At 65.1% G+C, this 15,531-nt stretch overlaps 1 protein-coding gene across 1 annotated transcript; it reads right to left on the bottom strand.

The window, feature by feature from the left end:
- Positions 1-1,054: 1,054 nt before the first annotated feature.
- CD6 (CD6 molecule) lies at positions 1,055-15,257 on the bottom strand (the record flags this gene model as incomplete). Its single annotated transcript, XM_081099280.1, has 13 exons — positions 1,055-1,714; positions 2,228-2,335; positions 2,528-2,695; positions 2,936-3,007; positions 4,484-4,606; positions 5,740-5,835; positions 6,138-6,278; positions 7,524-7,589; positions 8,717-9,019; positions 10,181-10,492; positions 11,213-11,554; positions 12,402-12,520; positions 15,199-15,257. The coding sequence occupies 13 exons, from the start codon at positions 15,255-15,257 to the stop codon at positions 1,650-1,652; spliced, it is 1,974 nt and encodes a 657-aa protein (XP_080955406.1). The 3' UTR covers positions 1,055-1,649.
- Between the last annotated feature and the right edge of the window lie 274 nt (positions 15,258-15,531).

The raw sequence follows: 15,531 nt of genomic DNA, 5'->3' as shown, positions 1-15,531 counted from the left end.
CGGAGCCCGCCACTGGGCAGGGGCCCGGACCCGGAATCGAACCGGGACCTCCTGGTTCACAGGTGGACGCTCAGCCCCTGAGCCCCGCCGGGCGGGCTCCCCTTTCTCCTTCTAAGGAGGCCCCCCACCTATTGGTTCACGACGAGAGGGAGCGCTCGTCGCCGAGCCTCTGTCCCTTGCCGTCACCTCTGTGGTGCCTGCTCCTGTGTGCGCACCTTACAGACAAACTTCCCAGCAAAGGTCAGAGATGCTGGGTGGCTTGCCTGAGACCACACAGCCAGGACAGGGTGGAGTCGGGACTTGAACCCAGGCTGCCTGCCAGAAAGAGGCTTCCACAGAGAGCCCTGGCTCCTCCCCCAGGAATCCCCCTCGGCCTGGGGAGGGGCCGTCACAGCAGCAACCACATCCTGTGACCGTTGCCCTGGGGGAGCCAGCGGCTCCACCTCCGGGACAGGTGAACAGACACGGGCCCCCCGCATGAGAGCAGGTCCACCGCCAGCCCCCAAGCCCCCCGGCACCCCTGCCTGGGACGGCCCAGAGGACACTGGGCCCCAGCCCCGCCCTCAAGGCCAAGAGCGGGCATCAGCCATAGCAGCCGGCTGAAATGCCAGTGCCTGAGCTGGTGGGGAGTTCCTCTGAGCCCTGTCCACCGCCCCTCCATGGCCACAGCCCCTCCCCACCCTCCTGGGCCTGGGATCAACTTCTTCGCCAGACAGCTCTGAGCATGAAACCCCTCGCACTGCCCCAGGCAGGACCCACTCAGCCCACAGCCCAGTGCCCTGCGCCAGGCTGGGCTGGGCAGGCCAGGGAGCCTGGTGGCTGCTGAACTCTGAGCCGCCGCCTCCTCCGGGGACAGGCCTGGGCCTTGTCCTTGCATCCCCAGCGTCTGTCAGGGCACCGGCCACAGTACGTTTCCCAGCTGCCTCGATGGACAGACCTGCGCCCACCAACACACGCACACATGAACAACACACACGCACAACACACACATGCACGCGTGCGCACAGCCTGGGTTCTATGGGAGGTCAAGGACTGGTCGCTCCACGCCTGTTTTCACTCAGCAGTTAGTTTAATCCCAGGCGGCCCCGGCCGCTGTGGAGGCTGCCCCGGCCTCCGTGGAGGCTGCGTGTTCAGGGCTCTGGGTCTGGCGCTGCCCGTTCACAGGCTGGTCGGGGAGGCTCCCACCTGCCCAGGCAGCCGGGCACGTGGCCCCTCCCGGCCGTCTCCTTGCGCCTTCGCCCTCGGGGACGGCGCCGCGCTGGGCCTGCCGGGACGCTGTGAGCCGCGGGAGGCTCGGACGCGGACCCGCTGCAGGGACGGCCGTGGCACGGAGTCTGCCCCTCATTACTCGGGCTCTGGGCTGCCTGAACCTCAGCCCCAAAGGACCAGAACCCGCGATTGGGGTCCCCGGCGTCCCCCAGTGAGCGGGGCGGGCACGTCCAGTCCACCAGCAACGGAGAGCTAGCCCTCCGGTGGGCGGCCCCGCACCCTGCGGGCTGGGGGCGGGCAGAGGCGGTGCAGCAGGTTCTGGTTGTGGACGGAGGGGGGGGTGGCTTCCCCTCCTCTCTCCGGGGGGCAGGAGCACGGTCAGGTCCGGGAGGACAGGGCGGACAGGGCGCAGGCAGAGCCCCCGGGGCCTCGCGGGCCGGCTAAGCTGCCCCGATGTCATCGTAGTCCTCGTTGTCGGTGGAAGCGGGCTGGGGGCTGGGGGACCCTGCGAGGCCGGAGGCTCAGGTCAGCGGGAGGCCCTGCCAGTGCCCGACTGCCCCGCGGGATGGAGCTGAGTGGTCGGGTCCACGCCCCCCTCCCCGTGTGCCTGTGGGTGAGGGGGGCGAGAATCCCACCGGGCCCTCTGTTCTCTGCCATCTCCCTCGCTCGGATGCCCGCCCAGAGGGCAGAGCCTGACCTTAGTCCAGGGCTTCCTGCCTCCGTGGCCCCAGACCCCAAGGACCATGGAAGCTGGGAGCCTCTCGGCCACCCCAGCTCTCCCGGGCCACCCGCTGCTTCCGCTTGAATGCCTTCCCCAGCGGGGAGCTCACTCCCCATCCAAGCCCCTTTCAATCTCTCTGTCCCATCCACCTCCATTTCCCTCTCTCTCTCTCTCTCTCTAATCCCTTTAGCTATTTTTTTTTCTCCTTGGGCTGGTGGGCCCAATGGAGCCAGATGTGCCCCACTCCCCAGCTCTCTCTGTCCTCGCTCCCAGGACCCCCGCCCCTGCCCCTGGTACCTGGACACCCAAATGGCTCCTCGGGAGGGGGCGGGGGCAGCGGCGGTGGCTGGAAGTTCTGGTACCACTCCCCGGAGGAGGTGCTGGAGCCGTCATCAGCCGAGGGCCCTGCAGGAGACCCCAGAGCCAGTCACCTCCCCTGGAGGCAGCCGCCGCACACAGCCAGCCGGGCTGGGAGGCCTCAGGACTCCGCTGAGTCAGGCCTCCAGTTTGATGCGTGAGGCGATGAAGGCCCAGAGAGGGGAGGACACTTGTCCGAGGTCACACAGCTCGTGTCTGTGGAGCTGGAGCCCGGCTTACCTGAGAAGGTTCCCTGGGAGCCAGCCAGCTCCAGGCGCGGCGGCTGCTCCGGGAGGGGACCCCAAGGCGGGAGCCTGCTGCGGGGGCTGTTGCAGTAGCCCTCCCCGGACGACGTGCTGGACCCGCTGCTGCTCCGGGGGCGCTGCTGGGGGCCCAGGCTGGGGGGGTCTGCAACGCAGGGCACAGGGTTGGCAGGGGGACCTGGAGACGCGCGCCTCTTCACGTCCCGCCAGGAGGGGAGGGCGGCGAGGAAGGACACAGGCTTTGGCTTAGATTGGGCAAGGAACTGACTGCCACGAGGAAATGTTCACACCAGGCCCTTGCCTGCTGAGGGCGCTGCTGGGGCTGCCCGGGGGGGAGGAGGGGGGCGCTGAGCTGCATCACCCCCTCCCGCCCCCGCCAACCCACCTTCCTCCAGGGCGGGCATCCGGAACCGGTTCTGCTGGGCCTGCTCCTCCGTGACCCGGTATCGCTGGGAATCTGCAAGCAGAGGGCGGTGAGGAGGGGCCGAGGCTCCATCTCCTTGTCCCCTGAGCCTGGAGGGGGGCCTGAGGCTGGACCTGCGGGAGGACCCCCCCAGGGCAGGAGGGACCAGGCTCACTTCCTGGTCCAGGAAACGAGGGCGGGGACAGGCTGCCTCTGGCCAGAAGCCCTCGGCCTGTACCCCTTGTCCCCAGGTGCCCCTCCCGCTAGTTCACAGAACCTCAAGGCCCTTCCCCGCCGGTGGGCAGATCTGGGCAGGAGGCGGCAGACACGGGCCTTGAGGAGCGCCCAGAGCGTAAGCTGGAGGGTCTGGGGCCTGCCACAGGCCCGCTCCTTCCTCCAGAACCCAGGGGAGGCGGCCCACAGGAGCTGGAGGACTCAGGTCTGAATCTGCAGTCCACTCTTTCGAGCCTGGGACCCCTGAACTCGTGGCCTCCCGGCTTAGAGGCCTGGCTCAGGCTCTCCGCTCCCAACACCAGCACAGGCACCAGAAGAAGTGGAGCCATTTGCATCCCGGAGGCCCTGGGGTCCCCGATATCCACTTCCCCTCCTGCCTGGGAGGCCCTGGGCCTTGATCAGGACACAGGGCGGCCTAGGACAGAGGCTCCGTGCCCTGCCTCCCTTGCAGCTGGTGGGTTAAGTTCCGCTGGCGAACCCTGAGCAGGAGCCACGTAGGTACCTCCGGCCTTAAGGGGAGGGCACGCCCCACCTTCCGACCCCCTTTCCCGCTGGCTGGGACGTGGGCATGGAGGTGAGCCATGCGGGGCCACGTGGACAACACCTTCGGGACTGCAGAGCAACAAGAGGGAAGGAGCCTGGGCCCTGGGCCAATGTCTGAGGACATTGTCACTCGGGTCTCCGTCACACACAGCAAACTGTCACCCTAAGTTAGAGAGCGGGTGCGGGGCGGGGCTCGGGGATTTGCCACCAGCTCCCAGGGATTCCTCAGTGGGTGCGGGATTCTCTGCTCTCGTTCAGCCCCCCAGCTTTGCCCGGGCCCTGCTACCCCGGAAGGCGGAGCGGAGAGCCGCAGGAGCCGGAGAGCAGGAGGAGCTGGGCTCACGGTGGGGGTTGCGGTGGGGGAGGCTGCTGGGGAGAGTGGGGCACAGAAAGAGCGTGTGAGCGTGCAGGAAGCCGACTGGACTGTGTCTCCCTGACTCCCTCGTGTCGCACAGACACAGCCACCTTCGGGCGAGTGGCGAAGGGCCGGCCTGAAGGCCCTGGTGGCCAGGGGCGGGCATGGGCGGGGAGGAGGCGGGGACGGGAAATGCCTGGAGCATGGAGAGGCCTCCAGGGCCGCAGAGCACTTTGAAAACGTCAGTGCGGGGCCACCTACAGTGGACCCGGTGGGCAACAAGGGGGGTTCCACCCCAGCTGTGCCGGTGTCATCAGGTGGGATCTGCTGGAGGCCCCCGGGCAGCCGGGCCTCTCCCTGGCTCAGGCAAGAGGGCCCTGGGCCCGGCCCGCACTCACTGTAGAAGGTGGTCAGGGCCACGGGAGGCTGGGCGCTGAAGTCATAGTGCTCATAGTCTGAGTCGGAGCTGGAGTCCGCGTCCGCGGGGGGCGGGGCCTGGACCTGGAGGGGCAGCTTGGGAGCTGGGGAGAGAACAGAGTGAGGGCCACGGGCAAGTGGTGGGCGCAGGGCGGAGGGCGCAGGGCGGAGGGCGGAGGGCGGAGGGCGCAGGGAGAGGCGCAGACAGCGTAGGTGGCGGGAGGCAGAGAGGCAGGGAGAGCGCCAGGCAGCCCGTCTGGCACAGGACCACAGCCTGGGTTTTCCCAGCTGTCTCCACCCGTTGCAAACACGGGGAACTGCGTGACACTCAGGTAACGAACCCTTACACGGGGTCACGGCCTGCCCGCGCCGTCCTAATGTTCACAGACATTGTCTCACTCGTCCTCACAGCAGCTTCGGGAGGTAGGGTCCGTCGGAGCCCCGCTGTGCAGCTGAGGAAACCGAGGCACAGAGCCCCGCACCTGGCCCCTCGACCTCACGCTCGGTGAGTGGCCGCTCTGAGCCAGCCCTGCCAGGGTCTGTGTCCATGCTCGCGTACCGGTGCTCGCGCCCGGTTATTAGTGCCCGGCTGGGCTCCGCCCGGTGTTCAGACAAAGGCGATTCGATAGTCACAGCACAATGTGCTTAGGCTCCAGCTCTGCGACCCGAGTTCCGAGGGGTATGGCCCGTGTGCATAAAGCATGGTGACGACCCAAGTTCCAATGTCCCAGGGGCCCTGCAGGGAGGCTGAGTGGACAAGCCACCGAGAGAGGAAATGACAGCCCTGGCCGGTGTGGCTCAGTGGACAGAGCGTCGGCCTGTGGATTCAAGGGTCCCGGGCTCGATTCTGGTCAATGGCACCCTGTGCCTGGGTTGCGGGCTCGATCCCCAACAGGGGGCGTGCGGGAGGCAGCCAACCAATGATTCTTTCTCATCATTGATGTTTCTCTCTCCCTCTCCCTTCCTCTCTGAAATCAATAAAAACATAAATTTTTTTTTTTTAAAGAGAGGAAATGACATCACAACCTACTGGCCAACTAGCAGAGCAGAGATTTCCGGGGGGAGCAAGGGCCTGAGTGGGTCCCGAACTCGGAAGCCTAGGGGCCTAGAATGATGACCCGGCAAGCTCCCCCGTCACGGCCCGGCGGAGGCTGGCCCAGGCCTCCTCCCAGCTGGGGCCCTGCTTGGAGCCCTTCCTGTCCGCTCCAGCCTCGCACCCCAGGGAGTCACAGCCTACCTTCCTCCTTGGGGACGGTGCTGGGGACCTCCTGGTAGCTGTTGACCCCGGCTGGGGCGGCGGGCCGGTGTTGGTGCGTCACCGCGGCAGGGAGGGCTGAGGGAGGAGGCAGAGACCCTGCAAGTCATCGCTGGTTCCCTTCCCGTCTGCCTGGCTCTGTCCGTCTCCCTCCGCACTGCCCCGCCCCCCCCCCCCCCCCGCCCCCACAAGGCACACACACGGTCTGGTCCTCCCATGGGGCCACACTGGTCCACTTCTGCTGGGCATGCTGGGAAAATCCTTCCCATCAAGAGGTTCTCCCAAGTCCAGGGCTCAATCACTGCTACTCCTGCTGGGGTCCCCCTCCCCCCGAGAGGGCTGCACCCCGGGCCTGGGCCTTCCTGGGGCACCGCACCCACCGTATTTCCCTTTCACTCTCAAGAGGAGGACCAGGATGCCGATGAGCGCGCCCAGCAGGAGGGTTCCCAGGACGAAGCAGAGGATGAGGAGCATCAGCTCCCGAGGCGTCCAGTCCTCCGCTGGCACAGTCACCGACGGCTCTGGAAGCAAGAGCCCAAGTCAGGGAGAGGGAGGAGCGGACACAGACTTCTCGCCCCTCTCCTCGCCTCCCCGTCCTGCCTGCAGCGGACCCTCTTTTCGTGGGACCTGGGCTCCTCTGCCCTTTAAAACATGTCTTCTCCTCGGCCTGGAGGTGCCTCCGCAAACGCATCCTGAATGAGTCACGACTGGGTGACATTTTCTCCTGCCCCTCCCCCCCACCCGCCCCCGGAGCTCTCTGCTCAGCTGTACTGAGCGCCGGCTGCGTGACCACGGCGCCCAGGCCTCTGCCCAGCGGGGTGACCCACCGCCCACGCAGCCCAGCACCGTGAGGGGCCCGCTCTGCTGGAGGGCCGGTGGGGACTGGGGGCCGCGGCCCTGCCCGGGGCACCTGGCTCTCCGCGGGGGGGAAGGCTGGCCTCCCAGAGACGGGAAGTGAGCCGCCCGCAGTGCCCACGCGGGCTCCAGGCCGGACTCAACCATCATGAGCAGCCGGCGCCCTGACAGTGCTGACGGGCCGGCTCCCACTCTATTCTTCGCGCTTCATACACGTTCATCCAGGGGCTCCCAGCAGCACCGGGGGTGGGGGGTGCCACGCTTACCCACCCCGCTTCCCAGCCAAGGGCCTGCGCTCGGAGAGCGTGAGAACTGCCCGTCACACGGCTGCACGAGGCCCCGCTGGGGTTCCGCCTCGGGGTCTGCCCTGCGCCGGCCACGCTACACGCCGCTGGTGACAGGCTGAGCGTGGGTCTGGGTTCAGAACTTGGATGCAAATCCAGCCCCACTGGCTGCTGCCCTCTCACCCCCTGAGCCTGGCCTCCTCCCTCCGCCTAAGGGTTCGGACGAGACCCCCCGGGCGGCGGCTGCGGGACGAAAGGCTGGGAAACAAGTGCTGGGCCGGTGCCCGGTACACGATAAACACGCTGGCCGCTCACCTCGCCCCCCACCTGGCCCGTGTCAGACCCGCTCGCCTCTCCAGCGCTGCCTCCTGCCCGAGCAGAGCTGCAGGGGAGCGGGGAGTGGACTCCTGCCCGGAAGCAGCAGGATTCAGGGAGCTGTGGAGCTGGCGGGGCGGGGGGTGGGGGGCCCCAAGGCACCCCGAGAGCCTGGGGGAGGCAAGTCCAGTGTCTGGAGGTGGGGACAAGCCTCGATCAGGCCCCACCCATGCAGACACACACATGCATACATGCATACACACACATGTACACACACACGTGCACCTATGTCCCTGAGTCTGAGGCACTCACCTATGGTGGCCGGCTGTGCGCTGGTAAGAAGGTCAGACGTGGACTGATTGAGCAGCTTCCGGGAACCTGTCGGGGAGCACCACGCATTCACTCGCACCTGTGACGGAGCACCTACTGTGCGCCACGACAGACAGTGACCTGGGACCGGGGCAGGGTCCCAGGGGGCATGTGGCTAAGGAAACCGCCTCCCCGCCCCCCCCCCCCCCCCACACACACACACACACACTAAGGAGAGCATCATGGGTTTCATGCTGGGAAGGCCCCTTGGTTAGAATGTGGGGCCAATAACAGTGCGCTCCCCCTTCCATGCAACCTGCTGCAGACCCCGAATCCCTTTCCCATTCGGTGGGTTTGCTGCGGGTGGGGGGGGGGTTAAGGAGGGGGACCCTGACCCTCGTCGTCGTTATCATAAGCACTTGGCAGGTAAGGGAGGGCACGACCCCAAGGTCCTGGGGGAGGGGGGGAGGGGGTTGTGTTCCGGGATTTCCCAGCCGCCCGGGGCGTGGCTAGCGTCAGATCCACCTGGCCTGGAACTTCAGCCCAGTCACGCTCCCGCCACGTTTCTTCAGGTCTAACCCTCCCGCGTGTTCACCTTAACCCCCCTGAAATCGGGATGATGGCGTCAATCATCACAACTGATGACACGTAAGAGTTTACTTGGGCAGCACTTTGTCCGTCACGGCGCATACGACAGCGACGGCGTGCCCTCTCGCTGCCATCGGGGTTGTCGAAGGTCAGTGGGACCCAGGTCCCACGTGGGTGTGAGTCTTTGCCAAAATAAGACAGACCAGGCGCTTGGCGAGGCCGGGCCCAGGATCAGGGCTCCAGGCACGGTCAGGGCTGTTATTACTAAGTGTGTCTCCTACTGTGATTTTTACTGTGATCACCAGCCCTGGGGTGGCAAGTTGCTTTCATCTCCTGGGCCAACCCCAGCCCACAGACACCACGGACCAGCACAGAAAACGCATCATAAGATCCGGTGCCTGGTCCTGAGGCTGCGTGGGGGGTTTGTGGGAGAGACGCCCTGGTTAGCTAGCAGCGTCTGCCGGGGCCTGGAGGCGAGGTGGTCCCTCTAATGCCAGGCCGTATCATGCCCCATCTAGTCCACACTGTGGGACTGGGGCTGCCATTCCAGGCTGTGGATTCAGGTGGAATTCCTGGTCCACACCCGAGGGGGGGGGGGGAGTGGGTACCTGAGCAGAGGACCCTGGCTGCCTTCGACTGGCTGCACAGGTTGGAGTTGTTGAACCGCCATGAACAGTCTGAGAGGGTGGGCTCGTCTCCCTGGCACGAGTAGTACATCCGGCCTGGCAGGGAGTGGGGCAGCCCCCTGGGAATTCCGGCCACGGTGCCACAGCCCAGGGCCCGGCAGAGCACCTGGGCCTCCGATGTGTACCACTCGCTGTCGCACACCGTGTTCCAGGCTCCACGGAAGTGCACCTCCACCTGCCCCTCGCAGCGGTCGGTGCCCCCCGTCAGGTGCAAGGTCTGGTGCTCTGTGGGGAGCAAGTGGGGGGAGAGAGAGCAGGTCAGGATCCGTTAGGCCCAAAGCCCCACCAGCCCGACCCACAACCGAAACAGCCCACGGCCGGTCAGTCTCCATGCGCGTGCGCTCCCTCCGGCGTCTGCAAGCCCCTCTCCTCCTCCCCGTCTGCTCTAGCTCCTACGTCTTTGTTACTCAAAGTGTGGTCCGTGGACCGGCAGCAGCATCAGCGTCACCTGGATTGTAATGGGCAATGAATACGCTCTACTTCTATCATCTTAGTACACGTTAAGCCCAGCTGGTGACTCTAACCTGACTTTTCTATCAACACTGGAGTCTGCATGTTAAAGTTTTTTCAGTATCATTTACAGATCAGCAGTGTCAGTTCCTGCAGGAACCTAAGCAGCACCTGACCTCAGGGCCTCAGAAAACCAGATGGCCACTCGAGGACGCTGACCATGAACATCCATACTGGGACCAGCAGGGACACTGCCTGCCTGTCCACACCCCCCCCCCAACTCCTGCTTTCCCTCTCCCTCCTTATAAAGATGTTAAGATGGGCTTTGGGACAAGCGTCCCCCATCTTCTCAGGTGGCCGGCACTTGAATAAACCTATTTCCTTCTCACCAGCACCTGTCTCACAAGTTTGGCGTTTGTGGAAAGAGGCAGCTGAGCCTGGGTTTGGTTACAGGATCTTGTGAAAAATGCAGAATCTCAGATCGTGTCCCAGAACCACGGAATCAGAATCTACATTAACGAGACCCTCCTTCCCCCCAGTTCCTGTGCACGTTATAGAGAAGCATTGGCTGGACCAGAACTTCATGGCCTCCTCTGGGCCAGCAGCCTCCTCAGGGCCTCCCTGCCTCCTTTTTCCCATGCTGCTCTGACCAGGTGACTACCCCCCACTCAGGAAGAGCCTCCCCCTAAGATGTGGGCGGGTTTATCCCGCCGACTCTGGGGTGCCCGCTGCCTCTAAGCTTCCCCTGGCTTTCTCTCTGAGGGCGTTTACCACTCATTGCCTGGGCTTATGCTGGTCTGGTCTCATCCTCCCTCCTGGACAGTGACCATGCAAGGACAGGGACAATCTCTCCAGCACGAACTCCGGGCCTGGCGCCCAGGAGGCCCACAGTGCGTGCTGGGGGCGGACTGGGGTGCAGAGGCGTCACCCACTGACCTGAGCACACCACGCCAGCGTCCTCCTTGTGGCCACAGTAGCGCTCTCCAGGCCGCCCTGGGCAGTCCCACAGGTAGGCCTCGGTCCCCGAGCAGTTCACCTGGTCCCGGTGGATGGGTCCTCGGCCGGGGGCGAAGTGCAAGCCGGGCAGGGCCTGGATGGCCCGGCCGCAGCTCAGCTGCCTGCACACCACGTGGGCGTCCTCCAGGTCCCACGTGTCATCGCACAGAGACCCCCACTGGCCGTGCTCCAGCATCTCCACGCGGCCAGCGCAGGGGCTGCCGCCATCCACCAGCCGCAGGTCGCGGTTCTCTGGGGGTGGGAGGGAGGGCTTATGGGGGAGGGAGGAGTTATGGGGGAGGGCGGGGAAGAGGGAGAGGAAGGGAGGGGGGGTAGGGACGGGGCCAGGTCGTGGTGGGCAGGGCTGTGACCCAGTGAGAGGGGCTGTAACCCTGCGGGCAGGACAGGCAGCCCTGCAGGGCAGGGACTTGGTGAGCAGAGGTGGGGGGACTGGTTAAGACTTGGGACTCCGTGGGCAAAGCTGGACGCTTTGCAGGCAGGGCTGTGGAGCCGGTGGGCGGGGCTAGGCACCTGGAGCGAACTAGTGGGCGGGGCCTGAAGAGCAGGGCCCAGGCCTGGGAGCTCAGTGCTAAGGGACCCTGGGAACCTGGCATATTGATGCATTTTGGGGTCAGGGGTGGGGATAAAGGAGACGGAGGTCCAGAGAGGGATGAGGGGCGGGACCGTGAGTAAAGCCTGCAGACGCCATGAGGACTGGGGGCTTAGGGGTCGGGCTGAGGACCAAGCAGACCGATGGGAGATGGGCAGGGCGGGGGGTGGGGGGGTGGCCTGCAGGCCGATCTGAGGACAGGCTCAGAGCTGGACGTGGGACCAAGCTGTGTCCTTGGGTGTGGGCACCAGTTGTGTTTGCGATGGTGGTGGGTGGGGCTGGACGTCCGGAGGGCAGCTCGGCCCAGTGCCCAGGGCTGGGGCAGTGTCTGGGCAGGCGGTCTGGGCCCCACATGGCTGTACCTGCACAGGTGACCTGGGCCGGCTGCCAGTCGGGGTCGCACGGGTGCTGCTCCACCCTGCAGAGCTGCCACTCGCTGCTGCTGCACAGGACGATGGGCGCCAGGGCCCATGTGGCGTTCGGGGTCCCGCTGGCGTTCCCCGGGGCACGGTCCAGCGGCAGTGGGGTGGGCTGGTCCGGCCCCCACTCGACCCCGCCGCAGCCCAGCGCGCGGCACACGGCCTCGGAGGCGCTGTGGTCCCAGGGCGCCCCGCATGGGAGCTCCCAGGACCCTCCTGCCCGCACCTCCACGGTCCCGCTGCAGCGGTCGCTGCCGTTCACCAGGCGGACCTCCAGCCGCTGCCCTGTAAGCACCAGGCCTGGCTGAAACCCCGCAGGCCCTGCTGGTGCCAGGACGCAGGGGGGCAGCGGCTCCCAGGGCCCCGCCCCTTCCTGCCTCCTGACCCCGGGCCTCAGGGGCTGGGCTGGTCATCCCCAAGCCCCCCTTAGGCCTGACCCCTGCTTCTTCTTAGGTCAGGAGGAGGGGCTGAGGGTGACTCTAGAGGGGCCCAGGGGGCACCCTTGTGTGAGGAAGGGCAGGGCTCTGGGCTCAGAGGCCCCTGGTATTGCGGGGCCTCTCTGTCCTGAGGGTACTGACCCAGGGGAGGCCCCTGTTACTGGGAACCCGCAGGGCAGACAGGGTGGGGCGGTAACGGGTTGATGGGGTGATGGGGTGACAGGGTGATGGGGTGACAGGGTGATGGGGTGTGAGGTAGTTCTCCCTCCCCCAGAGCCCCTCCTTGGGGAGCCTCCCAGCATCGCACCCCCAGTGTTAGTGCTCAGCTTGGCACAGAGTGGGTCCTTTACAAATGTCTGTGGAGCTCACCTAGGACCCACCTGGTGGGACCCGCCCCCCCACGCACCCCCACCCCCACCCATCAAGGCTTTTCAGCTTCTTCTCAGCAGATCCCCTAAGATGCTCCCTGCACCCTGGCCACGTGGATGTGACTTCCCAGTGGCCCCTCAGATGGTGGCTCTCAGGCTCCCAGGGGACCTGAGGAGGCCCTGCAGACACTGGGCGAGGAAGGGGGTGTGGTCTGAGGTTAGGGAGCCTCCCTGGCAGCCTACAAGCCCCTGCCCCCTTCCTGTCCCCCCAGACACGCCTGCTGGGCCTCGGGACGCCGACCAGGGCCCCGAAGGCCATGTCCTCACCTGGCTCCGCGGGCTGGCTCGCGGCACGGCTGGGGCTGGGGCTGGGGCTGGGCTGGCCGGGTGGGGCTGGCGACGGGTGACCTGAAACCAACCAGCGGCAGCCGCGGTGGATGAGAGAACTGGACACGGAGGGCACAGAGGCAGGGGCACTGGCTAGAGCCGCTGTGGCTGACGGGGCCTCGGAAAGACAGGGCCTGGGCCTGGGGTGCCCTCGCCTCCCCCAGGGAGGGGCAGCCTCAGGCTGCGGAGCCACAGCGTCCGCCACGTCACAGGTTAAGTGCGTGTGTCCTCAGGAACCGCAGCGGAGCCGAGAGGAAGGGCCGGGCGGTGGGGCCGGACCACACACCCGTGAATGACCCCTCGCCAGCCCGGTCCCTGTCCCTGCCAGAGCCCAACTCGCCGGCAGTAGCTCAGGAAGATATCGTGGCTGAACGGGTACAATCTCTGTAAAACACCTGGCATACCAAAGACGCTGGAGACCTAAGCGGTTTGGCTCCGTGGGTAGAGCGTCGGCCTGCAAAGGGTTCCGGGTTCGATTCGGTCAAGGGCGCGTGCCTCGGTGGCAGGCTCCTCCCCAGCCCCGGCCCCTGGTGGGACCCGTGCAGGCGGCAACCCGTGGATGTGTCTCTCTCACATCGATGTCTCTCTCTGTCTCTCCCTCTCTCTTCCACTCTCTCTAAAAATCAATGGGAAAATATCCTCGGGTGAGGATCTGAAAAAAAAAAAAAAAAAAGCAGCAGCAGCAGCTTGAAAATGGCGTTATTTTTAGAAAAACGCTTTGGTGGAGAATGTGTGTGGGAGATTCGTGCCAGGCCCTCGGGGAGCAGGTGCTCCTGGGCTGCGAGCCGTGGACGGCACGAGCTTCCAGGCGGACGGGTCAGCGTTGGCCGGGGCCGACCGTGCAGGCCTTCGCGTCTATCGGCGCGCTGACCTTCCCCGGCGCTGGGAGGACAGGCCACGGCGCGTGCTCTGGGGGCGCGCGGACACTGTCTGTGGAATGCTTAGCTCACGGTCCACGGCAGCGGCCGCTCCTGCCCCACGCAAGGCGCTGCCCTGCTCCCTGCTGCCCAGTCCTGAGAGGAAAGGGAGGCTGCTGGCCGCTGGCCACACAGCTGACTCTTGAGCCACGCGGGGGTCAGGGGTGCCAGCCCCCCACACACAATCAAAAATCCACGTAGAACTTTTGACTCCCCCTAAACTTAACCACGGATAACTTCCTGCTGACCAGAAGCCTTCCTGCTGACATGCACAGCCACGAACACGCCTGCTGTAGGTTCTGTGTATCACCTACTGGGCTCTTACAATGAAGCCAGCTAGAGAATAGCCTCTGTTATCCAGGGAACCGTAAGGAAGAGGAAATAAATGCATAGCGTTTGTTTTTTTAAATCCACGCGTGAGTGGACCCACGCAGTGCAAACCCCTATTGCTCAAGGGCCGGTTGCATCTTCCTCCCACCCGAGGCGTAAACCGTCCATCCTCTGAGGCCACGGGGCCATTCCTGCCCCCTCCCCGCCCTCCTGGGAGCCTCAGCAGAGCTGCCCCCACTCCACCTGCAGTCCCTTCCCGGGCCCTGCACTGGGCCCTGTGGTCCAGGAGATGAGACGTGGACGGCAGTTGCCATGGAAACAGGAGTCCCTCTCTGAGCACAGGCTCCTGTGGTGCTGGCTCGAGGCTCGCTCAGGTTCCCGCGCCGAACTAGCCCTTCTCTGCAGCTGCCAGGTGGTCAGAGGACCCCCAGGCTCAGAGGGGCCTGAGCAGCTCAACGCAAACCCCACGGTGCGTGTGCACCTGCCCCCTGGGCAGGGGGCGCGACCCGCGTCCGTTTACCGAGGACTCGGTCTGTGCCGCGCGCTTCCCTCCAGACCCTCATGCCCACCCCCTCCTCCAAGACGAGAGGCTCTGAGGGCCCTGGGGCGGGTTTCTTTAATGTGGTTCTTGCACCACTTTTACAATAAGGATGATTAATGTTTACGTCACGTCTCATTTTCAGCGGGAAGCGGGTGGGAGTGACCCTGAGAGATGACAGAGCCGGGGCCAGCTCTCACTATGACCCTGGGTAAGTCCCGGCCCCGTTTCAGGGCCTCAGTTTCTCCCTGGTACGTGGGTGAGTTGGGCCAGTGGAGGTCTGACTTGGGGGGGCGGGGGGCGGGGCCTCCCCTCTGACGGCCTCTGACTTTAGGCTGCGCGGGCCAGACTGTGCTCTCCTCCCTCCCAGCACCACCCCGACTGCTCCGCCCATGATTCCTTTTCTAATTCCTCGGCCCTCAAGCACGGGTGGTGCCGCTCAGCCTTTGACCCCTAACCCCGTTAACGAGGGTGCTGGCGGGCTTGGCGGGTGGGCTGGTGGGTGACGCTGTCCTCAGGGCCTTACTCGTTTCTGGGAATCTATTCTAGTAACTGAAGTCACACTGGCTTGAGGTCTGGGATAGCGATGGAAGGTTTCGAGGTTTAAAGAAACGTATGTTGAAAATGGAGCTGGTTGTAAAAGGCATTTGCTAAATAATAGGATACACGTTAAGGCAAATCAGATCACATTCTTTTACACATAAAGATCTCCAAGGGCTTTTCCATTTCCCCTGCATCCGTTCCAAGCCCTGAGGGGACCTGTGGTCCCTGACACCTGCCAACCCCTCCGCCCCGCCCCTCCCTCTGAAATCTCCTCCAGGGGGTCAGCCTCGCCGCTGCCCCAGGGCCTTTGCACCTGCTGTTCCCTCCGCCCTGAATGGCCTGTTCCCCGGGTCTTCGCCCTCCCAGCTCATCTCATCAATCTGACCTCAAACGCCCTCGGAGGCCTCACCTGTGTCCCACCCCAGCCACCTCGTCTTCCTGTCTTCGCTCTGTTTTCCTGTTGCGCATATTCCTCTGAAATGAGGCTACTTCCAGGATGTGCTTGCTTGTTTGCCCGTCGGAATATAAGCTCAGTGAGGTCCGGGGCCTTGTCCCCGGTCCTCAGTGCCTGAAACCAGCGCCCAACACATAACAGCAGCTTGACAAGCGAATGGCGAAAAGTCTAAAGATGGAGGGAGCACGGCCCTGGCAGCAGAGAGGAGCCCGACCAAGTTCCAGAATCTCAGGGAGGCGAGATGCCGGCTGCCCTGCCCGAGCTCGTCCCGCAGGGAGCCCGCGCCTG

The sequence above is a fragment of the Myotis nattereri genome, assembly GCF_964212035.1.
Source record: "Myotis nattereri genome assembly, chromosome: 9".
Taxonomy (NCBI): Eukaryota; Metazoa; Chordata; class Mammalia; order Chiroptera; family Vespertilionidae; genus Myotis; species Myotis nattereri.
The sequence above is the reverse complement of the archived record's forward strand: the minus strand, read 5'-3'. Positions and strand labels throughout refer to the sequence as shown.